This window comes from Eschrichtius robustus, chromosome 1 (assembly GCF_028021215.1).
Source record: "Eschrichtius robustus isolate mEscRob2 chromosome 1, mEscRob2.pri, whole genome shotgun sequence".
Taxonomy (NCBI): domain Eukaryota; kingdom Metazoa; phylum Chordata; class Mammalia; order Artiodactyla; family Eschrichtiidae; genus Eschrichtius; species Eschrichtius robustus.
In genome coordinates this window covers 127,710,334-127,736,403 of record NC_090824.1, presented here as the reverse complement: position 1 = coordinate 127,736,403, position 26,070 = coordinate 127,710,334, and the positions used below count along the sequence as shown (strand labels likewise).

The following is a 26,070-nucleotide window of genomic DNA, read 5'->3' as shown; positions in this document are numbered from 1 at the left end:
TAAATATGTACTAGTTCTCTTTAAAAATATTCATCGGTTCTCAAGGAAAATAATCACTAGTGCTGACATTACAGACCAACAAAAAACTACCCTCAAAATGCTACCTTGGCTGTAGCAGATCCATTTGAGATTGTATGATGTGAAAGACAACAGTACAACCAAATTTTACAAGCTCTTTCAGTGTGCATTTCCGATAATAATCACTTACCTCTGTGGTTTTTTTCATAGAATCACCAAATTCATCCAGCTTATTTAAGTCTAGAAAGTGGCAAAAGCTTATTAACTCTGGATTTTATTTATTTTCCTTCATTCCAAATTATTTCCATCCTAATCCTATTTTCAAATAGCAAATGAGGATAGTAGAAGTATAACCAGGTATTTTAGCAAATTACTTAACTCTCCAATGGAGGTCAAAATAGATACCCACTAGGTAGGGGTGTAAAGATGAACTAAGATACAATGAAAGACCCTGACACACAATGTCAAGCACATGGTAGGTGCTCAAAGGTTACAATCTCAAATATGATTGCAGTATATAAAATGTAAATTAAATAAGTATTATTAATTCTTAAAATCACTGAGACCTTTACAGTTAGCAATTCAGAATGGAAGCTGTCCCTCTCACCATGACAGACCTCATAGCTTTAGATATATCCCAACCAAAAAGAATATCAAGTATAAAAAGACAATTTACATTTAAATATAGCAAGCATAAATTCCCAATTAAGAAAAATAAACAAAAAACAAGCATGACTTAGGAAAACAAACACCATTCAGAAATTCCTGCACAAGTTCAACAGCAGATTTTGCTTCCAGAGACTCAGGCCATTCAGTTACACCAGTCCTCAAACCATCAGCTAAAACCTGTGAGAGATTAAAAGAAAAACAAACCCAAAAAACTTGTTAGCAGAAAACATAGTTTAATCAGTAAAATGTATTTAGTAATAATATTAGTACATATATATATATATATATATATATATATATATATATATATATATATATATATACTTTTTTTTTTTTCTTTTTTACTTGGCCATACCACGTGGCTTGTGGGATTTTAATTCTCTGACCTGGGATCAAACCCGGGCCCTCGGCAGTGAGAGCGTGGAGTCCTAATCACTGGACTGCCAGGGAATTCCTAGTACCTTGAATTCTTCAATGTTTAATGAGATGCCTTGAACTGTTCTAAATGTTTCATATGCAGTATGTTATTTAATCCTCACAAAAACCCTATGAGGCAGATACTACTAGCACTCCCATTTTACTGAGACTAAGAGGTTAATTAACTTGCTTAAGGTCACACAGTTAGTAACTGACAGTGCCAGGACATGTATCCAGCAGTCTTATGCTAAAGATGGTATTCTGAACTCTCATTATGTGTGCATAGGTGCTATAAAGGATTCAAGACCTATGAGCCTGCCTTGAAGACACTTCTAATTTTGGTTAAGAAGGACCGATAATACAGATGAAATAACTGGGGAACAACAAATGTGAGACTGAGTGGAAGTTTACATAAAAATACCATGAATGTGTATGCCTATACCTACAATATCTAAACTGAACTAAGGAAAGAGGTCGAGGTCAAGATAGGCTGGAATGGCCAGAGGAACGATGTGAAACATTAGCTCAACTCAAATGCAGGAACCATTGGCTACAGAGCAGGGGATAAGATGAAGAAGATGGGATGATTCCGCCAAGGGTGGGGAAAACACCCAGGAAACAGCAGCAAATAAGAGTACAAGGAATAGGGATTAGACAGGAATAGTGGTCTTAAAACTTAAAAAGATTTTTTATTTCATTTGGAAGACAACAGCCATTGTTGATTTTTTGACAGGAAAATGACATGATCAAGCAGCTAAGAATTCTCCCGTCAGAAATACTCAGGATAGAGTCTAAGGAAAAAAGAAAGTACAGTGTTTCTCAATAGGAGTGAGATCATCCTCCATCCCCAGGGAGTCTTTGGAAAAACGTGAAGATAAATTTTGGCGTCACAGTGACTGTGTGTACGGGAGCGCTTTGAGCATTTAGTCTGGTGGGGGCCAAGAATGCTACATATCTTGCAATGTGTACAATGGTCCCAAACCACAAAGAATGATCCTGCTCAAGATGCCAAGAGTGTGTGTCCCTGTTGAGAACAATGAAGGATCATTAGAGTGGTCCAGAAGGGAGGTAATAAGGGCTTTAACTAAGATGGGCACAGTGAGATACCTCAAAGAGAAAAAAACAAAAAACAAACAGTATATTCGAGAGACAGACAGACAGAAATATATAAGGAATAGAAGAAAAAAATCCTACCTATTTATAAAAATACAGGGGATTGAACTTGGAGAGACGATGGCCACGTGCACATCTAAGAGTCTGTGAATTTCTAAGGGAGATTATAACAAAGCATGGACTTTCAAGTCAGACAGACAGACATGTATTCGAATGAGTTTTAAACCAGCTCTCCCACTTACCAGTTGCTGACACCTCAGGCAAAATAACCGAACTATCTAGCACCACATGCTGGGCACACGGTAGAGTGGCAGCTTCTAGCTGTGGCAGTTAACTAGAGATAGTTCTTACTAAAGTAAAAGACAGGGTTTCTAGCCTGTGAAACTGAAGGAATGATGAAATCACAGAAATAAATGGGGGGTTTATTAACGGGATCTAGTTTGGAGATTTCAAGTTTCATTTTGGACATACTGAATTGGAGGGAAGAGCCCTCTACTCAAGTGGGAACTAATTTGATGGAAGTGGGAAAGATCAGAAGTGGTAGCAGCTTAAAGATGGGAGTCTGGAGTTCCCTCGTAAAGGCATTAGTCAAATCACTAAATGGATAAGCCCTCTGCCGGGGTGGAGAAAGGAGGGCAGAGACAGGAAGGCAGAAGTATGACGGAAGCCCACAGGAAGGGTCCTGAAAGAGGAGCTCTCAAGAAAGAAGAAAGGTGAGAAAGGTAGAAAAAGTACCAAGTTTTTTTTATAAACGGGGAAATAATAAGAGGAGGTAAAAGTATGAAAAACACCTGGTACTGTGCTAGAAGCTGAAGGCACAATGGGGTACTTGGCACTCAAGCCTAGTAGGGGAGACAGAGAAGTAAACAAATTACTGTTTGATAAACCGCCTGACAAGGGGGGTGCGTAAGGTTCTACGGCAGCACGAAGCACAGGCAGCATAAGCTATTCTGGGGGATCAGGGCAATCATCTGAGGTGAAGATGTCACAGACAGCTAACCCAGCAAAGAGGTGGAAGAAGGGCACACTAGGCAGAACAACACACACACACACACACACACACACACACACACACACACACACACACACACACACACACACACACACACACACACACACCAGAAAGTGACAGTGTGACGGGACTGGAGCTGCTACAAGCAGGGAGCCCAGTATGGCAAAGTAGGGAGTGAGATTAAGCTAAAGAAATAAGTAGGAGCCAGTAAGAACATGAAAAGATGCTCAATGTTATTAGCCATCATGGAAATGCAAATCAAAACCATAATGAGGGACTTCCCTGGCAGCCCAGTGGTTAAGACTCCATGCTTCCACTGCAGGGGGCACCGGTTCAATCCCTAGTTGGGGAACTAAGATCCTGCATGCCTAGTGGCACGGCCCCAAAAAACAAAACAAAAAAACCCCATAAATAAACCATAATGAGATACCACTTCACCCCCACTAGGATGGCTGTAACAACAATAAGAAAGACAGTATCAACCATTGACAAAGATATGGAGAAAACGGAACCCTCATACACTGCTGGTGGAAATGTAAAATGATTCAGCCACTTTGGAAAAGATAGTTTGGCAGTTCCTCAAAAGGTTAAACATAGAGTTACCATATGACCCAGCAACTCCACCCAAGAGATGTGTAAACATATGTCACATAAAAACTTATACACGACTATTCATGGCAGCATTATTCATAAATAGCCAAAAAGTAGAAACAACCAAAACATGTATCAACTGATGAACGGATAAACAAAAATGTAGTACATATGCACACTGGATGTTATTCAGTAATTAAAAAGGAACAAAGTACTACAGAAAAGTAGATTAGTGGCTGCCAGGGGCTGGCGGGGGTGGGAGGTTTCTGCTAATGGGTATGGGGTTTCTTTTTGGGGTGATGAAAATACCCTAAAATTAAATATGGTCATGGTTGTACAACTCTGTCAGTATACTAAAAACTATTGAATTGTATACTTAAAACGAGTGAATTTTATGGGAATTTTATTTCTATCTCAATAAAGCTGTTAAAAAAAAGAAAAAAGAAGTAAGTAGGGCAGTGACTGGATATAACTGGCTTTGTACGCCAAGCTAAGACATTTGGAATTTCTACTGCATTAAAATGACTCCCCCCAACGCCCCACCAGGACTTCCCTGGTGGTCCAGTGGTTAAGAATCCGCCTTCCAATGAACTAAGATCCCACATGCCGCGGGGCAACTAAGCCCGCCCACCTCAACTAGAGAGGAGCCATAAGGAAAGATCCCCCATGCCACAACTAAGACCCGACGCAGCCAAAAGTATATAAATAAACAAATAAATAAACAAAATGAGCGGCCCCCCCCCCACACCCCTGAGATTTAATTTGTAGAGTGGAGCTTAAATTACTGAAACATAAAAACACATGCTCATTAATCTTCAGCATCAATCAAAATCCCAGTTAGTAACAAGCAGATTATACACACATTTGGAATTAACTGGCAACTGACTCACTTGGAAAGAGGGGAATCCATCATATGAATAAAACTCAAATACTTCATAGAAAAGGCAAAAGAACCCATTAACTACTAACTGATGAATGTTCCCTTTAACTGCAAGGACAATTACCACACAGTAACGCTGCTCCAATTGCCAAGCACATAACATTTGGAACAAATTTTGAAGAACACAAAACTAAATAACAATGACACTAGCAAACATTTTAATGAAAACATGAGATTTAATACAAGTTACAAATTCCAGAAGGATACTCACAAGGAGAAATTTCAGTTGTCTGTGAAGATGATTCAGAGGACCTCTGGGCTCTCCCAATTCCACCTTAATATTCTAAAAAGTTCCCAGAGTCAGTTTTCACTGGTAATCCCATCTTCTCTGCATCAGGGTCACAGTTATTTGCATTTCAAACTACCCACACATTTAAAAATATATTTCATAAAGCAATAGTGAACTGAAAAAGTAGGTCAATATTGCATTTAGAACACCTTCCCAGGGATACCAAAGACCCCGCCCATCCCAATACAGTACCCTAAATTCAGGCCACCAGAACCCCTCTCTATACCACAACTGCAGCTACATGGAACACATGCTCTCCTACTCTGTCCCACTGAATTTCCAAAAGGACAAAGAGTAGAAATATAAATAAATACATCTCAAGACTCAGTGACAAACTTAGCATTACCACACACCAAAAACAACACCCTCCCTCCCCCAGTAAATATGCTCATTAGACTTCTAACTGTTAAATCTACAATGTGCTGTCTTAGCCAGAGGTCAAAGTTTTATAAACCTAAAACCTTAAAAAAAAAAACGGGGGGGGGGGGGGTGGTTTGAAAGAGAAGAAAATAGTAAATGCCAGTATGTAAATTCCTATTGCAGGAAAAGAAAAGCGCTAAAAATATAATTATCCATGAGCCACCACCTGAGGAAACCATTTGTAACACTATCTAGGCCTTCGTGTACACATTTTTAAAAACCACAGTTGAGATCCTACTGTACATATAATTTTGTACTTTTTGGGTCTTTTTTTTTTCCCCTTAATAATAAGCATTTTCTCTCATTATTAAAGATACTTTAAATCATGATTTAAAAAAAATATATACACTATTTCACCATGAAAATCTATTTAAATCATTTTCCTACTGACTATTCAGGTTTTGTTTTTAGTATTTTCTAAACACAGCTATGTGACTGCATTGAATATCTTTGTCCATATATTTTTGTTACCAATTCTAATTAATTTCTTAAGAGAGATTGTAGAAATGTAAATATAGGGTGAAAGGTCTGAATAGAATAATGATTCTTGATGTGTTGACAATATCTGCACTTTTTAAGAACAGCAGAGACTATAAGTCACTGTGATGATTCCATTTGAGTCCCCACTCAAGAGACTTTATTAATCATAATTGCAGCACTGTGGATAACTGATAGATCAGATCACCTGGCAAAGCCTCCACTGGCTGCTCTGGTGAGACTTCAGGGGCAAGGTGAGCCTTTCAGAGCTGCCCAGGGAGAGCTGAGCCTGGGGCCGGGCTGGAAGCATGGAGGACTAGCAACAGGCAAGTTCAAAGTAAATCCACACTGAGTAATAAACTCAACAGAAAGAAGGGTTTGCTCCTACCAGAGTTGCAGTTGAAGACAGTGGAGGGATTTGAAGAATCTCATCCACAGGACTCCAGGAAATATCCAAAGTGATTGTAGTTTGTGAGGCAGCAACTGTATCATCCAAGGCAGTGGACTTAAAGAGCTCATACTGGGCAAAGCCGCTGGCTGTTAACTGAAAGAGTGCATCCGGCAGACCATTAGCTGTGCTTTCACAAGGCCAAAGGCCCATTATCAAAATGACTTTGACTCTTTTCCCAAAATAAGAAGTGTTGAGGACTTCCCTGGTGGTACAGTGGTTAAGAATCCACCTGCCAATGCAGGGGACATGGGATCAAGCCCTGGTCCGGGACGATACCATATGCCGCAGAGCAACTAAGCCCATGGACCACAACTAGAGCCCACATTCCACAACTACTGAAGCCCGCGAGCCCTAGAGCCCGTGCTCCACAACAAGAGAAGCCACCGCGATGAGAAGGCTGCGAACTGCAGCGAAGAGTAACCCCTGCTCGCCACAACTAGAGAAAGCCCATGCGCAGCAACAAAGACCCAACGCAGCCAAAAATAAATAAATAAATAAATTTATAAAATAAATAAATAAAATTTGTTTTAAAAAAAAAAAAAAGTGCCGTGCTTTTATCCCAAATGGAAAAATAAGACAATTCTTTCTCATCACAAAGATTAGCTAAAAGGCAAGGCATATATTTTCAGTCATTAGTTGATATGAAAATAAACATTTTGATACTACAGAAAAATATCTAGTCATACTAGGAGTGAAAAAACCTTTACACTAGGAAGGCAGATTGTTAGCAGTCTGAAGAAAATAATATGAATAGAAGAGAAATACTTACAGTAGACAAGTGATGTCTTTTCTTGTGTGAATTTTTGAGATCTTCAAGATTTACAGAATAATTTTTATCAGCTATAGGACATGAAAGAAAGAAAAAGCTTTACAGTTACAATTCAAAATTACATCATTAGAGCTAGAAAATTACAATCCCTCAAATTCTGAGGGTATCACAACACTAATAATTGTTGAAATTAAATTTTAAATCACAGATGAAATGTTTTTAAAAGAAGGAAAGTGGAACAGAGGTCAATAATACTATCAAAAGTACAATTAAAGGCCCACTATGAAACTGGAATTATATTCAACTTTTTTATCCTCCAATGAAAATTTCCAAAAATACACACATATAAATGAAATGAAACCCAAATAAAACAGCCATAAACTCCTGTTCGGACTTCTGGAAATCTGTTTCTGGACTATCTCCTACATGCTGCAAGTTACACACTACAGTAGATTCATGGTGGCTAACACAAGTTCCACTGTGTGCACTTCCCTCTTAACAATATCAAGTTTCAGTAAAAACCACAAAGCAATAACTATACAAATAAATATATACACACCCCCCCACAAAAGTAAGAGAAGTGAGCTCTCACCTTTACAGGTGACCATGCACAAGACAATTCCTGTGATGATGTTATTGGTTATGATAAGCTCAGCTCCCAGCCAACAGGTACCTTCAGGATCTGAACCATCACATCTTACCCAAAGGGGAGGAAGGGCAGTAACTGGCCGATTAATCTTCAAATGGGTCATATTAGGATTGTGAGCCATGGTGTAAAGTCCAATTAACTGCCTTGGAAACAACAGTAGGAAGAATAAATTAGACGTAGAGACTGTCAATCAGTCAAAAGTTTTCTTTTCCAAACATATCATGAACAGTAGCTACGATTCTGACTCTGACCCCACTTCTGATCACCATCTAAGATTTTATACCCAATTCCAATGTGTGGGGTTTTTCCGTACACCAAGCAATTCTCTGACACCAGCTGGGTATCCTACAATTCAACTCAATTCTGACACTATCTACCCAAAGATAGCATCAGCTCCCACAGGTTAAAGCCTCAGTCCTACAAGACTGCCTCCCCCCTACAAGACTGCCTCCCCCCAACTTCCAACTGCCAAATTCCACGACAAGGTTGTCATCTGTGTGTCTATAGATCGCAGGTCCCAACAACCCCCTCCTCGGGTTAAATTAACATGCTAGAGCTGCTCACAGAACTCAGAGAAACATTTTACTTGCTAGATTACCAGTTTATTATAAAAGGGTAGAACTCAGAAACAGCCAGATGGAAGAGGTGCGAAGGGAAAAGTATGAGGAAAAGGGCACAGAGCTTCCACGGCCTCTCCTAACAAGCCACTCTCCCAGCACCTCCATGTGTTCACCAACCCAGAAGCTCTCCAAACCCCCTCCTTTTGGGTTTTTATGGAGGTTTCATTACATAGTCATAATTGATTAAATCACTGGCCACTGGTGACTGAACTTAACCGCCAGCCCCTCTCCCCACCAGAGGTTGGGTGGGACTCAAAGTTCCAACCCTCCAGTCACATGCTTGGTCCCCCTGGCAAGCAGCCCCCATTCTTAGGTTACCTGGGGTGGGGTCCAAAAGTCACCTCATTAACATAACAAAAGACACCTTTATAGTTCTCCACACCTAGGAAATTCCAAAGGTTTCAGGAGCTGGGTGCCAGGAACAGCGGACAAAGACCAAATAAGTTTTATTATACATCACAATATCACAGAATCCCAGAAACAAAAATCTGGAAATTAAGTGGCAAAATACATAAAAGTTTCACCAAGTGAAGAAGTGGGAGCAGGGCACATGAGGCAGACCGAGAAGTGACCAAAAAAAAAAAAGTGACAAAGTGTAGTTACTACAAGCAGGGAGTTCAATATGGCAGGGATAGAGGGTCATTGGGAGTGGAAGTAGGCTGTGAGATTAAGCAAAAGAAATAACAGAATATGTCAATTATATCTCAGTAAACCTGGGGGGTGGGAGAAAGTAGAAGCCAATAAATATATGAAAAGATGCTTGAGGTCATTAGTCATGGAACACTTAAGGAAATTTGAATATAGTCTATGGATTAGATGGTAATATTCTAACAATGTTAAATTTCCAGATTTTGATGATTGTTCTGTGGTTATATAAGAGAATGTACTAGATCTTAGGAAATACATAGTGAAGTATTTAGGGGTAAAGGAGCATGATGTCTCCAACATACTGTTAATATTTCATTTAAAAAAATGTGTGTGTGTGATACGTGTTTGTTATATAGATGCGGGAGTGGGCAGGAGTAGGAGAAGCAGAGGAGGAGGAATAAGCGACAGAATCACCAAGCAGAGACAGCAAAATGTAAATAATTGGTGAATCTGGTTAAGGCTACACAGAAGTTCCTGAACTTTTCTTTTAATTTTTCTGTAAATTTGAGTGTATCAGAATTAAAAGTTACTTAAAATATGGCTTAAAATTTTTTTTCAAAGAGATGAAAACTAAATTTATTACCAACAGATGTTCAGAAAAGGCATTTCTAAGGGATTGTACTTCAAAAAAGAAATACAATAATCCCAGAAGGAAGGTCTGAAATGCAAGAAGAAATGGAGAGCAAAGAAATGATAAGCCTATGGATAAATCCAAACAAACACTGGCTGGAGAAAACAATGCAAATAAATAATGTTCAAGTTGTGGGACAGAAAAGAAAAAAAGGCCAAACATGACTTAAAATCAAGAAGCCATGAAAGAAAAGACTAATTAATTACAAAAGATTTTAAAAGCTTCTACACAGCAAAACAAAACAAAACCAAAAAACCCCACCATGAAGGAAAGTCACTTTGTGAATATTGTTATATATATAACCAGATCCTCCAGGACTCCTTGACAGCAAAGACTTCTTGGTTTTGGAGTTGAGGGAGGCCGGGCAGACAGAAAGTCATATGGTGGGGGGGTGGGTAGTGAAACTGGCAAAGCAGACAGAGGCAGTAGGGTTTCTAACAGGGGCACTACTGGCATCTGGATGGGATCATTCCTCGTTGGACAGGAGAGCCCCATGCATTGCAGGGCATTTACCATCCATGGCCCAGGCCAAAAGCTCCCCTGAATCACTGTGACAATCAAAAAGTATCCCTGCATATTTCCAATTGCCTGCTGAGTATGGCACCCCTCATGGAGGACCACTGGATTGGATGCTGAAGGCTCCTATGTGTCACTCATAAGGAATCTGGATTTTATCATGAGGCAAAAGAACCACTGAAGGATTTTTAAGCAGGGAAGGAATACAATCAGTCTTTCATTTTATAAAGATCACTCTGGCAGCAGTGAGGAAAAAAGATTGGCGAGGAACCAGATTAGAAATAAGGAAAACAATTACAAAGCAACAACAGTAAACAGTATAGAGGAATGGAGAAAGGGAAGATCACCGCAGTCGTCTGAGTTAGGCTTGGGATACCTATGGGACAGTCAAGAACAGTCAAGTAGAGCTATCCTTAGAGAATTGAGTATACACATCAAGGGGGAGGCGAAAGGAGAGAGGGAGGGATCTAGCTAGATACATATTTTTTTCCCAATGTTTATAAGAACACTTCTATTTAAATCCTACCCTCCACCCCTACACTAAGAAAAAACTTACCTGGCTCTCCCAACTGGTAAAGCAAGTGGTCCAACATTTTCACCAGTAGAGAAATCAGAAATAGCAGTTTCTTCAGATTGTAGTTCTTCAACATGACTTGTTTCTTCCTTTTCTAAAAGCTTTAAAAATGTTTAATTATTTAACCAGGTAAAAGAACACTTAAGGTAACGGTCAACTCTTCACTATGCTAGAACATAACGTACTGATTTCTAAACGCTTAAGCAAAAAATGATTGGGTTATGACAAGAATCATAGGTACAAACCAATTTGGTACCAATAAATCTCACCATCAGAAGCATTTCCACTGTCCTATAAAGATACTGATCTAAGTTGCTACTGATAAAGGAAGTATCTGATACCATCAGAAAAGGAAGTGCTCTACCACGTACAAAATGATGTACAAACACCAAGGGAAACCCATGGAAGACTCCCTGATTTTGTCACTCCACAAACTTGAAGGTTCACAGCCCTTACTCCTTAAGTCTATTCCTCTTAGGGCTATCAGCTCTCATTTGTGTTTCTGATATCCATGTGTTTAAGTAGCTAAATAGCTCAGTTCTGCCAATAATAACAATAATTTTACGAATTAACATTTCCTGAGCGTGTACTATGTACCAGTACTGTTCCAAGCTTTCTTTCATTTTTCATAAAAACCCTGAGATAGATACTATTATTAACCCTGTTTTATTGACCGGAAAACTGAGCTAGTGAATGGCTGAATAGCTTGCCTAGAATAACACAGCTGCTGAGCGGCAAATCTAACATTTGAATCTAGGTAGTCTGACTTCAAAACTCAAGTTCTTATCCACTAAGCTCTTCTAGCAGTAAATACTTAATAGGTATCTGACCTAGATGTTTCCTCAACTTTGTATTTCTTCTGCCAGATTCCAGATTTTATTCCCTTCCAGGCCTGGGTTTCCAAATAGTTCCTAGAAGTACCCAAGAAATGTCATTTTTCCTTCCGTTCTACTTTTCAATATCCATCTACCTAAAACTCATGCTTTAAGCTCTACTGATCTTTGTAGAAATAAAGCCCATTTTCATTGTTCCCCATCCAAAAACGCCAGGTGACTCCTCACAGCCCCAAGCTGCATCCTCACTAGTATCCCAACCAATTTCCACAAATCCCTCTGCTCATCTTTACCTTTTCCCAGGTAACTCATCTTCATCCGACCATCTTCATTTTTTCAGCTTTTGTTCAACAAACATTTTCCCTTCTAGGGGAAAAGTCTAAATTCAACCACATAATTCACCTATAATTATTTTCCAAGCATCTGTCCACCACTGATAAGCATCATGAATACAAAAGACAAATAAATAGGTCCCCTCCTCAGAAAGAAGTTTCTGTGTGTATTTAAAATAAAGAGCTCTCTGTTCATTCATCTCAATCTCGGTCCAGACAGCATGTGGGCCCTAAAGCAGACAGAGATATTCCTTCTAAAGGAACATCCACTTTCCCCTATTAGATCCTGTTCCTATCTACTTCGGGAAACAATATACCCAAGAATGGGTCCTGGCCCCAAAGCAACTGTGTAATGTGACAGCATTATCAGCACTCAGTTAACATCACTGTTACTGCTCTGCCAAAACAGTTCCCGAACTTCAAACACAAAGGCGCGGTGTGCAGGGCAGAACTAGAGACGCACGTGTAGAGAACACACGTATGGACACCAAGCGGGGAAAGCGGCAGGGCTTGGGGGAGTGGGATGAATTGGGAGATTGGGATTGACATGTATACACTAATATGTATAAAACAGATAACTAATAAGAACAATAAATAAAATAAAATTCAAAAATTCAAAAAATAAAAAAAAGAGGAAAAAAAAAAACCCACAAAGGTGTAAGGCTGTAATTATAAAGTGATGCAAAAAATAAGAAGTCCCCTCTTGTTACATTTAACAAGCAAAAATTAAAGTAGAAATTCACGAGTCATAGCTACTTATGCTGTGCTGTTCAAAACAGTAGCCACCCACCAGCCACATGTGGCTTTTGAGCACCTGAAATGTGGCCAGATCAAACTGAGATTTAAGTGTAAAATACATACCAGATTTTGAAGACGTAGTATGGAAAAAAGAACTTAAAATCTCATTAATGATTTTTATATGAATTAGGTATTGAAATGATAACATTAGATAAATTAGATTAAATAAAAGCATTATTAAACATAATTTCAGACCCAGCAATCCCACTCCTACCCATTTAAAGAAAACTGTGCTCAAATAAAATTCTGTATAAAAATGATTATAGTAGCTCTATTAGTGATCGTTGAAGACTGAAAACAACCCAAATGTCCTTCAAAGGATGAATGGGTAAAGAAACTGTGGTACATCCATACCACAGAATACTACTCAGCAGTTAAAAGAAATGAACCATTAATACACACACAACTTGAATGAATCTCAAAGGCATTATTACACTGAGTGAAAGAAGCCAGACTCAAAAGGTTACACACTTTTGGGGGCTTCCCTGGTGGCGCAGTGGTTGAGAATCCGCCTGCCGGTGCAGGGGACACGGGTTCGAGCCCTGGTCTGGGAGGATCCCACATGCCGCGGAGCAGCTGGGCCCGTGAGCCACAATTACTGAGCCTGCGCATCTGGAGCCTGTGCTCCACAACAAGAGAGGCCGCGATGGTGAGAGGCCCGCGCACCGCGATGAAGAGTGGCCCCCGCTTGCCACAACTAGAGAAAGCCCTCGCACAGAAACGAAGACCCAACACAGCCAAAAATAAATAAATAAATAAATTTAAAAAAAAGGTTACACACTTTTGTATGATTCCATTCATGACATTCTTAAGAAGATAAAGCTACAGTGAGGGAGAAGAGGGAATGATTTTTTTTTTTGAATTTCTGAATTTTACTTTATTTTTTTATACAGCAGGTTCTTATTAGTTATCCATTTTATAGAGGGAATGATTTTAAAGGGATAGCACGAGGGAGTTTTTTGGGGTGATGGAACTGTTTTGTGTTCTGATTATGATGGTGATTACCAGATTGTAGACATGTGTTAATTCACACAACTGAACAACAAAAGAAAAAGTCAATTTTACAGTATGAAAATTAATTACCTTTTTTTTGCAATGAGGCTACCAGAAAATTTTTAATTACGTATGTGGTTCACATTATCTCTCTATTGGACAGCACTGTACTTACTACTAAAAGATATTAGAATCCACTGTCACTAACATGCTGATAAGAAAATGTGTACATTTGAGAAAATGTGTACATTTGAGATTATCCACAAGAAACCAAATTTGGCTGTTAAGAATTAACCACAAAGCCCAAGCACTACTTACCACTTTTTCCACGATGAATACTGTGTCATTTTCATTTAGAATATTTTTCAAAGGGTTTGGTTGGCCTTTGCTGATCAACTGCACTTGAACATCAGCCTATTAAAAACAGATTAAGGTCCAGCAATGTTATAAATACACACATATATATGTACAAATATTTAAACACATAAAGACCAGCTCTATGCAAGTAACTGGAAAAGAGAATTTGAACAAGACGTAATGTTTTCAAAATATAATTTCATTTATTCTTTGCCCATGTTGTTTTTCATGTTGAGAAAATCTAGCTGGGGAATTCTTTGGAGGTCGAGTGGTTAGGACTCTGCACTTTCACTGCCAAGGGTGCGGGTTCAATCCCTGGTCAGAGAACTAAGATCCCTGCAAGCTGTGGCATGGCCAAAAAAAAAAAAATTCTAGCTCTTATATCTGTTATCTATGTGCTTCAAGGCCCACCTAAAGAGCACCCTGCCTGGTAAGACCTTTTGATTAGGATCACACTGACATCCTCTTCCCCTAATCATATTGGATTTACTGTTATGAACCATAAAATTAGCTCTTTACTAAATATTATCTTTTTTTCTGATTGTACTATGGAATTTAGAACTTTCTGTTTATAGGAATTGAATATTTCTTCATTCCAATTGCAATAAACATTTATTGTAGAAAAGTTTGAAAACAGGTAGCTAAAAGAGATTTTTTTAAACTCATCTATAATTCTACTAGCCAGAGCAGTCACTACTATTATTAGTCTTTTTGGTGTATATTTTGCCTGATCTTTTTCCAGACATATAAATAAATCTATTTAAAGAGAAACATATCGGGACTTCCCTGGTGGTGCAGTGGTTAAGAATCTGCCTGCCAATGTAGGGGACACAGGTTCCATCCCTGGTCGGGGAAGATCCCACAGGTCGCAGAGCACCTAAGCCTGCGAGCCACAACTACTGAGCCCACGTGCCACAACTACTGAAGCCTGCGTGCCTAGAGCCCGTGCTCCGCAACAAGAGAAACCACCACAGTGAGAAGTGCACGCACTGCAACAAAGAGTAGCCCACGCTCGCCACAATTAGAGAAAGCCTGCGCACAGCAACAAAGACCCAACTCAGCCAAAATAAATAAATAATAAATAAATAAATTAAATAAAATAATAGAAATATATCTGTTATTTTGATAACTCAATAGGATTTTGCTTAAAAAATAAACATTCTAATGGTTTCATATCATGAACTTCTTTCCATGCCATTAAATGTTCTTAGGCTGTCTAGTACCATGGATCTACCATCACATAATTCCATATTATTCAACATTTGGGTATTTTCAAGTAATATGCTATAACAAACAATTGATAATGGACATCCTTTAAGTACTTTAAGATGAATATCTAAAATCACATTGATATTGTCAAATTGCCTTTCAAATATGTCATACCCACATATTTGCATTCCCATCACTTAGGTCAACACATTATTTTCATTGTTTATTTTTACCTTTATCTTGTTATTGTTTTAATTTTCATTTATTTGATCACTAATGAGAGTGAACAGCCTCTAATATTCTTATTATTGACAAATATCTCTCACTATTTGAACCTATTTCTTAGTTTGGATATTGAAGCATTTAGATACCAAGTTCAGAGAGCAAAGGATGCTTTGTTATTCTGATCTACTAAGTTCTTGATCAAATACTGTTGTGGGTAGAATTATGTCCCCCCAAAAGATAAGTTGAAGTCCTAACCTCTGGTTCCTCTGAACATGACCTTATTTGGAAATAGGATCTTTGCAAATGTAATCAAATTAAGATGAAGATTAACTAGGTTGGGGGGGTGGCCCTAAACCCAATGACTGGTATATTTACAAGGATAGAGAGATTTAGAGACATAGACACACAGGGAGAATGCCATGTGCTGACAAAGGCAGGTGTTTCAACAAGCCAGGAAACACCAAGGATTGTTGGAAACTACCAGAAGCTAGGAGGAGGCAAGGAAGGATCCTTTCATAGAGACTTCAGCTGGAACACAGCCCTGCTGACACCTGGATTTCAGACTCCTAGTCCCCAGAACTGTGAGAGAATACATTTCTCATGTTTTAAGAAAACTAATGTGTAGTACATTGTTACAGCAGCCATAGGAAACTAATATAGGTACCAACTGGTAATAATTCAGATAGGGAGGGATTAATAATACATTTACTTGGATATACTTGATTTTTGAGTTTGGTTAGTGAGAATTCAGATTGTAAGAGATAACTATACAGTTGACCATTGAAGAACACAGGTTTTACCTGTGTGGGTCCACACTTACACACAAATTTTTTTCAACAGTAAACACTATAGTACTACATGACCCACTGTCGGTTGAATCCACAGATGTAGAACCTCGGATATGGAGGAACCACATATAGGGAGGGTCCACTATAAAGTTATACTCAGATTTTTGACTATAGAGGGCCAGCACCCTTAACCCCTTTGTTGTTCAAGGGTCAACAGTATTTGTATTTTTCTTTCTGTGGTTACTTATTTGTATCCTTTGCCTATTCTTCTATTATGATTGTCTTTTTTCCTTATTGATTTTAAGAGCTTTTTATATATTTTACACACATGGATATTAGCCCTTATCATTTATGACTATTTCTCCTTAGCTCGTCTTTTAGAATATAAATTTTAGTTTGCTAATTGTTTTAAGGGATTAAGTTCTATGGGGAGTTTACCTATGGAACACTTGGCATATATTAGATGCTTAAACTTAATAAATTCATGAATGTTTATAGCAGCTTTTTTCATAATTATCAAAAACTGGAAACAATCCAAGTGTCCATCAACTGGCGAAACAGTGGAATACTACTCAACAATAAAAAGGAATGAACTACTGATACACACAACAACACAGTTGAATCTCAATGCATTACATACTCATTGAGAGAAGCCTGACCCAAAAGGCTACAAACTGTACGGTTTTATTTATATGACATTCTGGAAAAGGCAATACAGAAGACAGAAAACAGAGATATAAAACAGATTAGTAGTTGCCAGGGAACAGGGGAAACGGTTGGCTATAAAGGGACATGAGGGGATTTTTTGGAGGTGATAGCAATGTTCTTGATTATGGGGGTTGTTATATGACTAAATGCATTTGTAAAAATTCATAGAACTGTACTCTAAAAGGGTGAAATTTAGTCTATGTAAATTAACTTCAGTAAACTCAACTTTTAAAAACTCAAAATTTTAGGATGATTGAGTTGTTTAAAAACCAAATAAAATGTTCATACCTCATAGATAAATGGATCTTTACAGATTCCTTTCTTTTCTTCATCAAATTCCCTGAAATGCAGAACCACATGTGAAAAATAGAGCTATAGTATTCTGTCATTTAAACTCAGGAGTTAGTCATTACTTTCTCCAAGAGAAAAGCAAAATGCAAAGTATTCATGGCAGTCCTAAGGCATAGTTGAGAAGGGAGAAAAAAGCAGAAAAAGAGTATTAGGTTAACGAGGAAAAAAAAAAGAGATGTGATAGAGATTAATAGACAGCTGCCCCGAAGTGGGTACTACTGCTTCTCAGAGGCAGCAGGAAATTAGGTTGCCTACCTCTACTCTTGTAACTTTTAAAACACAGTACCAATTACTATTAACATGTAAGTTACTACATGACTTTTGGGAAGTAAAAATGACTGGATTCTGACCTGCCACTGAATCAGCGGGTAACCATGGAGAAGTTATTTAAGGGTCCCAGGCCTTGGATTTCTATTGCTAAAATGGAAGCATCCATCCTCCCTGTTTTCATGAGCTGTCACTAAAAAATTAGTAAATTTGATAATGCTAAAGCATTTCCTTTTTAAAATGTAAGCACAAAACTCTAAGATACTTCATAATTATCCTTTTATTCAAGAAAGTTGATCCCAAAGCATGTAAACCATTAACCATTAACATACCAAAATGCACATCAGCCTGATCTACACTCTGAAAGAGAAAAGAATCTTTAGAGTCCTAAAGGAACCCAACAGAATGGTTTCAGGATACCATTTATTGTTTGATCCACTCTATAACTCACTGAAATAAAAACTATGTCTCACATTTTGGACAAGATTGTGACTTATTCTTAAAGAAGTTTAACTTCTATGTATGCATAACTCAGGGATGTTATTCAATCAATCATTCAAGAATCATTTCACCAGTATGTGTATTATGGGCAGGCACTCTGTGGACAAAAAAGTTGCCTGCCGTTCTGGTAAACATCGAAGGCTGCCCTCCATAAAACCATCAGCCACTGAAGCCACCCTGGTGCACCCTGAGGGGAATTCAGGATGCAGAAAAACAGGCTACTGGCCCTAGACAGTTAAGATGCATAGCAAAGGAGTAATTTCAATGAGTCCAGACTCTTACATCTTCCCATACATGGAAAAGCGCTAAAATCATTAACTTGAGATGTCTGTTCTTGTGATTAGTAGTGAACTTTTGATGTTCAACTACTTTTTTGTTTTGTTTTGCTTTGTTTTTGTTTGTTTATTCCCCCAGCAAAAACTCCTATATATTCTGGCTACTCCCTTACCTCTTTGGAACAGTTCTTCGGAGCTATCTGAGAAGCTGATTCCCAGGCTGTAGTCCTCAGTAAGGGCCCTGAATAACATATCTTTTGGGTTTTGGTTTTTTTAGTCAACAATTCTTTTTTTTTTTTTTTTTCACACACACACACACTGTATTTTATTTTTACAAGAGATAAATAGACTGACACCAAGCATTGTAAATGGATGACCACAACAAAAGCAACAATGATTGCAATTACCAAACACAAAACACACTCATACTATGTCATAATATTTAGTCAACAATTCTTACTAAATGTCCAAGATACAAAACAAATGCATAGTCCCTGGTTCATAGTCTTGACTGCAGTCCAACTAGCAAACCAACAATTGCAATACAGGGTGATGAGTCCCAACAGAGGGGAGTGCGGGGTGCTGTCGAGGCACAAAGGAAGAGGTTTTGCTAGAGCGCTTGAACTGTATGCTGAAAGCCAAGAGGAGCTCACAACAAGATTTTAAATGAGAAAGATCCCCCTGACCTCCTGATGTGGAGGCTATAAACTTGGAGGCCAGGAAAATAGCTGTGAATAACTTGCAGTACTTCAAAAAAGTGATGATGGTGAACAAAAGCAGTAGGGATGCAGGGAGAACAAGGGCACCTGGTGACTGACTAGATGGGACGGGGTGGGTGGCAGTGGAAGAGAACCAAGTGACAGTCTTGGACTTGGAATTCTTAACTCATAGACAGAATTCAGGAGAATGTCAGGTTGTGGGGAATAGATGAATTCAGTTTCACAAATGTTGAGTTTGAGGTCTCATTTGGAAATTTCCAGTAGGCAGGTGGCTACAAAGGCATTGTGAGGGATTCAAGAGAAGTAAGAGAGACTATTGGTGCTTACAAGTGGAGAGAAAGACTAACACCTATGAAATAATTAGAAAATGCAAAAGATCTAAATAAAGTTGTATCAACAAGGGACTGGTTAAATAAACATAAAACAGCCATACAATGAAGTATTATATAGCCGTTAAAAACAATGAGATGTATAGGCTCTCATACTGAAAGCTATCCAAGACATTGTTTAAAAAAAAAAAGAAAGAAAAAGCTAGTGATCTTTCTATAAGGTTGAAAAAACTGACAAGCATTACCACTTTTGTAAGCAGGAAATAAAAGCAATGAGGACAAATAATGAAAAAGTATGGCATTTAGAAAAGAAGGGGTTAGATTATAACAGTTATCAAAGTGTGGTGTCAGGCCCGCAGCATCTGTTTCACCTGAAATTGGTTAGAAAGGGAAATTCTTTAGCCCCACCCCAGACCTACTAAATGAGAAACCCTGGAAGGGGGCCCAGCAATCTGTTTTGGCAACCTGCCAGGTGATACTGATTCATGCTCAAATTTGAGAACTACTGGATTAGATTTTTATGTTGGATACAGAACTGGATGGAATCCCCTTTAGTACTAGTATTCACTATACGAATAAAACGAACTCTTAGAGCACTGTGAAACAAAGGTGCTTTAAAGAGCCGACACACCATCACGTTATCATTATAACTGTTGCTCATATAACTATTTTGAATAGACTATAACAACACGTTTCACGCCAGCCAGGCTTTAAACAGGTGAAGGATGTCAACATCTAGTTTTCTCTATCCTGGTAGGTGCCCCTAACATATCAGAAGTTGTGTGCATTATCAGAGTGAATAATGCGCCTCTTGGAAAACTTGTCACCTTCCACCTCGGGTGACAATGTACACGTTTTCTCCTAAACGAAACTACAAGCAGCAGGGCCTACAGCGCCAGCCCCACACTGGAGCAGGTAACCGGCGTCTCCCCAGCTTCCAGCTCCCGGGAAAGCGGACTTCGTCTACAACATTCGCGCCGCTGGAAACTGGCAAGGCGCTAATCCCCAAGGCTGTGGAAAGAGGCTTGGGGCGGGGATCGAGATACCCCGAGGGAGAAGTGCTGTCCTCACAGCCAAGCCAAAAGCAGGGGCTACTACTCACTGAAGGAGACGAGCGTAAAACTCCTCAGCAGCTTGGTTGGTTCGCGACCACATCCCGCCCCAGTTTGACTGCAGATCCGAAACCGCCAAACTGAAATGCGCGCCAGACGCTGACTTCCGGGGTTATGACCCCCCGCCGGGACTACTTTTACCCACACCCCCCCCCAACAGGTCCCGTTTGTCCACAAAGTTAAACTTTTGTTTTACAGCACACAGCTGTTTTTCCTGTCCCAATAGTTTTCCATTCCCGTAAGAAAAAGTTAAAATAAGTTGTAAAGGTTGAGGGGGAAAAGACACTCGTCTCGCGAGAGTTGGCCACGCCCCCTTATGGATTACTCCGCGAAAAGGAGTCCCTTGTTTCTAAGTGCTCTTTTTGGTTTTGGAAGTCAATAGATACCGTAATTTGACATATATGAAGAAATAATACGCTATTTTTATTTTTTTAGAGTGGTAGAGTATATTTTGTGTCCCTGGATTGGTTTTGAGACGGGGCAGGGTGGGGGACGAGTTGAAGATTACATACAGAGTGGGAGTGCGAAGCATTTCCTTTTCCTGTGGGAGCCGCCGGGTTGAGAGGAGCGTGGCGTTCTCCTCTCCCCGCCATGGTGAGTGAAAGTTCTCTCTGTTGGACCGTCCTCTGCTCTTGGGGCCTGGCAGGAATGGGCTTGGGGGTTCAGGGCATAAAATCTTCATGAGGGGAAGCGAGGAGAAGGAGATGGGGACCAAAGGGCGTCTGTTTGTGGCTGGAATCTGGGAAGTGAGGCTCTACGGCAGCCATCTTAGAGGCAACGTGTGCGAGCCGGCGCAGGGCGCGTCTGGAAGCGACACAGGAGGACCCCCAGATCGTTCTCGGGCGCAGAAGGACTTTTGGAATTCTGGCTTCTCTTGGATCTTGAAAGAATGGGTTCCACTGAAGACTTGGAAATTTGCAGGGCCTAAGACTGAGTCTGGGTGAGAGTCAGCTTGGGGTCTTGTATCTCCGTGCCCGGTTTAGTAAGGAATACTTACGTCTTTTGAGAGATTTCGTTAAAGAAAAAACTTGTATTTCCACTTTTTTCCTGAATTATTGTGTGTTCATCTTAAGAATTGCCTCTGAAGGCATTTTGGTCCTCTTGCTTTAAAATTTAATTGTTGTGTATGTACTGCATAAATAACGTCTGTATATGTGCCTTGGGGAGTTGAGTGAACAAAATAGGGAAAAAGCACTATCCTTATGCAGTTTCGATCGTAATTGAGCTGGTCAAAATGCATTGTAATGTTCAATGGTAGTAAGTGTCGTAGACATAGGAAGTTGGAGAGGAAGCAGTAATTGGGCTTTATAAACAGTGATCAGAGAAACCTGAAGGAGGTGAGGAAGGGTATCTTTAGGTAGGAGACTCGTTACATCTGAGGCAGGACAGGGATGGCCCTGAGTGTAGGCCTGAGCATCTGGAAGAGAGTATGGTAAGCGAGGTTGAGCAGGTTGTGTAGGTCCTGCTTGGGATGTTTTCCTTTCGGGTGGTAAGTCTTTGGAGAAGATTGAGCAAGAAGTAACAGGGCTGTTGTTTTTACTAGTAATTTTTGAAACCTGTGTTTGGAATGGGATGAAGGGGGCAAGGATGGATGTTTGGAGGAGTAGAGCCCTGGTAGATTGGCTGACATTTGGGATGAAAGAGTTTGAATGATGGCATTAAATTGCATTTTCAAACCTTACAGTATGGTTTTGATTATTTTGCTTTCTAAGGCCTGATTTAAAAGTTTAATCATAAAGCGTTCTCTTTGAAAATGATGAAAATTCTGTGGCAGAACTTGAGAATCTTAAGTGTCCTTCAAGTATTTACTGATGTTAATAGACCTGATGGTGTGTTGGTAACTTAGCCTTTGTTTTTGCTTTAAGCGTTATCTACCTCATCAAACTCTAGTCTCTTCTGGAACTGAACCGTTAATGCTTTTGTTGGCACGTGAGAAGAGTGCCTGACATTGCTTGTCAATATAAATATTTTTTTCCTTTTTCCCAGGCGTGTGCTCGTCCACTTATATCAGTGTACTCTGAAAAGGGGGAGTCATCTGGCAAAAATGTCACTTTGCCTGCTGTGTTCAAGGCTCCCATTCGACCAGATATTGTGAACTTTGTTCACACCAACTTGCGCAAAAACAACAGACAGCCCTATGCTGTCAGTGAATTAGCAGGTATGGATTTAGATCTTTCCTCGATTGACTTTTTAAGAGGTACTTAACAGCAGTGATGAAATTTCACTCCATTGGTCCGTGTTTCTGAACCACATGATTTTCCTGGATGTTCTGATGCTGTTTGCTACCGTGCATGGTAGTCATAGAATGGTGTGGTTGGGTAGCCAAAACTTGTGTTTCTTCACAATTTCAGGTCATCAAACCAGTGCTGAGTCTTGGGGTACTGGCAGAGCTGTGGCTCGAATTCCCAGGGTTCGAGGTGGCGGCACTCACCGTTCTGGCCAGGGTGCTTTTGGAAATGTATCCTTTGTTTCACCACCTAGACTAGCCAGCTGTGGCATTTAGCAGGCTGGACCTGGTTTTTTCATGTTAGTAGTTGGAAAATAATTTATGCTGAAGACGCTAGTGTCCAGATTAAACATTTCTCTAGACAGATTTGAAATCCGAAAGATTTTTCCGTCATAATTTTTAAAGCCAACAGGTTTGATAGTAGGAAGTTTTGCTTGCAATGATGTCGTAATTTGCGCCTTACTCTGTTCTCAGTGACAGTTGCCTGCTGTCAGTAAGCTGGTTCAGAAGGGTGACGAAAATTCTTCCTGAGCAAGACATAACCTGTTTTTAATTCCTAAAATTTGAGAAATGCGATTCTTAACTGGGAAAACAGATGTGTCGTGGGGGCCGCATGTTTGCACCAACCAAGACCTGGCGACGTTGGCACCGCAGAGTGAATACAACGCAGAAACGATATGCCATCTGCTCTGCGTTGGCTGCCTCGGCTTTACCAGCGCTGGTCATGTCTAAAGGTTTGTGATATTTTATATTCTAGGAGTCGTATAAAATACCCCTTTTTTTTTATACCTGACCCTTTTCATGGTGTTAATGGTTAATAGCCTGTGTACATTCACTTCATCCTAGAGTGTCTGGCTGAATTTCCGTTTGCTAAATACTAGTTATAACCACTTCAGTCTATCTAACAACTCAATCATCAGTGAATACTATGTAACTGGGGGAACTAATTCAAATAAAGTGATGTAGTATATTGTTAGAAAGCTTTTCCACTTTGTCATGTTGCTTCCTCTTTTTATTTAACTGTCAAAATGATGAGATTCCACTTCATTGGTCCGTGTTTCTGAAACACATGATATTTGTGGAAATTCTGATTTGGCAAATTGTATACACCATTTTTATTTTGTGGGTTCGATTCAGTTTTTCAAAGGGTGCAGGGTAACCAGGTCACTGTTAATTGGCTTTGTCAGGTCATCGTATAGAGGAAGTTCCTGAACTTCCTTTGGTGGTTGAAGATAAAGTTGAAGGCTACAAGAAGACCAAGGAGGCTGTTTTGCTCCTGAAGAAACTTAAGGCTTGGAATGATATCAAAAAGGTAGGTTTTGTGGTCCTTCACACAAATTTGTTGCCAGATTTTAAATTTCAAAAGATTACTGAAGGGGGACGGTATAACTAAACCGTAGTGGATGTGAGTGAGAGCAAGGACTCTGGAACCACATTACCTGAGTTTGAAACCTGAAATCATTGCTGTGTTAAATTTAGGCAAGTCATTTTTGCCTCTAGTTTGATCATCTGTAAAATGAATTTTTTTAAACTATGAAGATCTATTGCAGGGATCATATCTCAATCAAAATACCAAACCTCACTTTGTTAGGTCTACGCCTCGCAGCGAATGAGAGCTGGCAAAGGCAAAATGAGAAACCGTCGCCGTATCCAGCGCAGGGGACCCTGCATCATTTATAATGAGGACAATGGTATCATCAAGGCCTTCAGAAACATCCCTGGTAATTCCTGTACTGCTTACATGTTTTAATTACTCATGCTATACAAGCTTACTCAGCTTTTATTATGATGAGATTTCACTTTATGGTCTGTGTTTCTGAAAATTCATGATTTTGTGGAACTTCTGATTCTTGGCTGAATGAGTGAGCCCTTGATGGTTGAAATTCATGATTAAAATACTTCTTGGGTGCTATAAAGATGACTTGTGTTTCTTCTGTTGAAATACAGGCTCCCTAATTCTTGTTTTCCCTTTAAAAGGAATTACTCTGCTTAATGTAAGCAAACTGAACATTTTGAAACTTGCTCCTGGTGGGCATGTGGGACGTTTCTGCATTTGGACTGAAAGTGCTTTCCGCAAGTTAGATGAGCTGTATGGCACCTGGCGTAAAGCTGCCTCCCTCAAGAGTAACTACAAGTGAGTGTAATTCATATATCGAACATGGTGTTTATGCTGTGGATAGTGTTCAAAATTGGTTTGCATATTTTCTAAATAACGGATTGTGTTGCCATTTCCTCCTTGTATACAGATGCAATATGTGGAAATGGTGAGATTCAGAGAAGTGACAGTATAGTGGAAATTCTGATTGTATTCTGTAGAGCTTAAATGATTAAAAATAATCTTTTGTTGAGGTTCATGTTCTTTAGTCAGTTACATGAGAACTAGGAGTTTAGCCTCTATAGTCAATGTTTTCTTTTTTCATTCAGCCTCCCCATGCACAAGATGCTCAATACAGACCTTAGCAGAATCTTGAAAAGCCCAGAGATCCAAAGAGCCCTCCGAGCACCACGGTAAAGTTGTGATATTCACTGTAATTCTTGCCCGCCTCGCACTATTGGGTATTTCAGAAATATGGGTAATGTAAATAAACTATAAATATAGTCTCTACCTTTTTATAGCAAGAAGATTCATCGCAGAGTCCTGAAGAAGAATCCACTGAAAAACCTGAGAATCATGTTGAAGCTAAACCCATATGCAAAGACCATGCGCCGGAACACCATTCTTCGCCAGGCCAAGAACGTAAGCAATAATTTGGGTTTTGCTGATACATGTTGAGTTTTTAGAAAGATTTGATTCTTAGATTTTCTTCCTAATTTGTTGCAGCACAAAATCCGGATGGATAGGGCAGCAGCAGCACTAGAAGCCAAATCAGATGAGAAGGGGATTCCAGGCAAGAAGCCTGTGGTGGGAAAGAAGGGAAAAGAGGCTGTTCGCGTTAAGAAGCTGAAGAAGCCAAAGAAGCCAAAGAAGGCTTTGGTGGGAAAAAAGGCTGCAGTGACCAAGAAACCAGCAGCGGGAAAGAAGCCTGCTAAAAAGAAGCCCACAGAAAAGAAACCCACCGAAAAGAAACCCACCACAGAGGAAAAGAAGGCTGCTTCATAAACTTAAATTTGTTTATTTGGTAAAGGTCAAATCATTTTGGACAGCTAATTTTGAATAAAGACCTGATCAAAGAGGCAGTGAGAAACATAACTTGGATGTATTGTGTGAATCTTGGTTAGAATTTTTTTTACTGACACTTTGT

At 39.5% G+C, this 26,070-nt stretch overlaps 2 protein-coding genes and 4 non-coding genes across 7 annotated transcripts in view; 5 read left to right on the top strand and 1 right to left on the bottom strand.

Annotated features, from left to right (window-relative positions):
* Nucleotides 1-20,695, bottom strand: part of ZWILCH (zwilch kinetochore protein) — a 38,724-nt gene extending 18,029 nt beyond the window's left edge. For both annotated transcript variants that reach the window (XM_068554201.1, XM_068554211.1), the window contains exons 1-10: nucleotides 20,592-20,695; nucleotides 17,336-17,387; nucleotides 14,079-14,174; nucleotides 10,787-10,905; nucleotides 7,759-7,958; nucleotides 7,167-7,237; nucleotides 6,335-6,490; nucleotides 4,972-5,043; nucleotides 771-864; nucleotides 209-258 (exon numbers count right to left, since the gene is read on the bottom strand). In XM_068554201.1, coding sequence (XP_068410302.1) covers nucleotides 209-258; nucleotides 771-864; nucleotides 4,972-5,043; nucleotides 6,335-6,490; nucleotides 7,167-7,237; nucleotides 7,759-7,958; nucleotides 10,787-10,905; nucleotides 14,079-14,174; nucleotides 17,336-17,387; nucleotides 20,592-20,644 — 963 coding nt within the window. In that variant the 5' untranslated portion in view covers nucleotides 20,645-20,695. The remainder of the gene's footprint in view (nucleotides 1-208; nucleotides 259-770; nucleotides 865-4,971; nucleotides 5,044-6,334; nucleotides 6,491-7,166; nucleotides 7,238-7,758; nucleotides 7,959-10,786; nucleotides 10,906-14,078; nucleotides 14,175-17,335; nucleotides 17,388-20,591) is intronic.
* A 481-nt stretch (nucleotides 20,696-21,176) lies between these two features.
* Nucleotides 21,177-26,002, top strand: RPL4 (ribosomal protein L4). Its single transcript, XM_068554077.1, has 10 exons — nucleotides 21,177-21,195; nucleotides 22,588-22,759; nucleotides 22,953-23,059; nucleotides 23,424-23,562; nucleotides 24,016-24,140; nucleotides 24,420-24,549; nucleotides 24,806-24,962; nucleotides 25,253-25,336; nucleotides 25,445-25,565; nucleotides 25,650-26,002. Exons 1-10 carry the CDS (start codon nucleotides 21,193-21,195, stop codon nucleotides 25,926-25,928), a joined length of 1,317 nt encoding a protein of 438 aa, XP_068410178.1. The 5' UTR covers nucleotides 21,177-21,192; the 3' UTR covers nucleotides 25,929-26,002.
* On the top strand, nucleotides 22,808-22,878 carry LOC137750469 (small nucleolar RNA SNORD18). The gene has a single exon (XR_011070443.1). It is a non-coding gene; the product is annotated as a small nucleolar RNA SNORD18 (small nucleolar RNA).
* Nucleotides 23,264-23,362, top strand: LOC137752067 (small nucleolar RNA SNORD16). Its single transcript, XR_011071041.1, has one exon. It is a non-coding gene; the product is annotated as a small nucleolar RNA SNORD16 (small nucleolar RNA).
* On the top strand, nucleotides 23,852-23,923 carry LOC137750300 (small nucleolar RNA SNORD18). Its single transcript, XR_011070418.1, has one exon. It is a non-coding gene; the product is annotated as a small nucleolar RNA SNORD18 (small nucleolar RNA).
* LOC137750387 (small nucleolar RNA SNORD18) lies at nucleotides 24,609-24,679 on the top strand. Its single transcript, XR_011070432.1, has one exon. It is a non-coding gene; the product is annotated as a small nucleolar RNA SNORD18 (small nucleolar RNA).
* Nucleotides 26,003-26,070: the final 68 nt, after the last annotated feature.

Excerpts from the sequence above, each read along its gene's own strand:
- RPL4 (XM_068554077.1), top strand. Across the intron at positions 23,563-24,015 it reads AGCGCTGGTCATGTCTAAAG|GTCATCGTATAGAGGAAGTT; the intron begins GTTTGTGATATT and ends TGGCTTTGTCAG. Across the intron at positions 24,963-25,252 it reads TCCCTCAAGAGTAACTACAA|CCTCCCCATGCACAAGATGC; the intron begins GTGAGTGTAATT and ends TTTTTCATTCAG.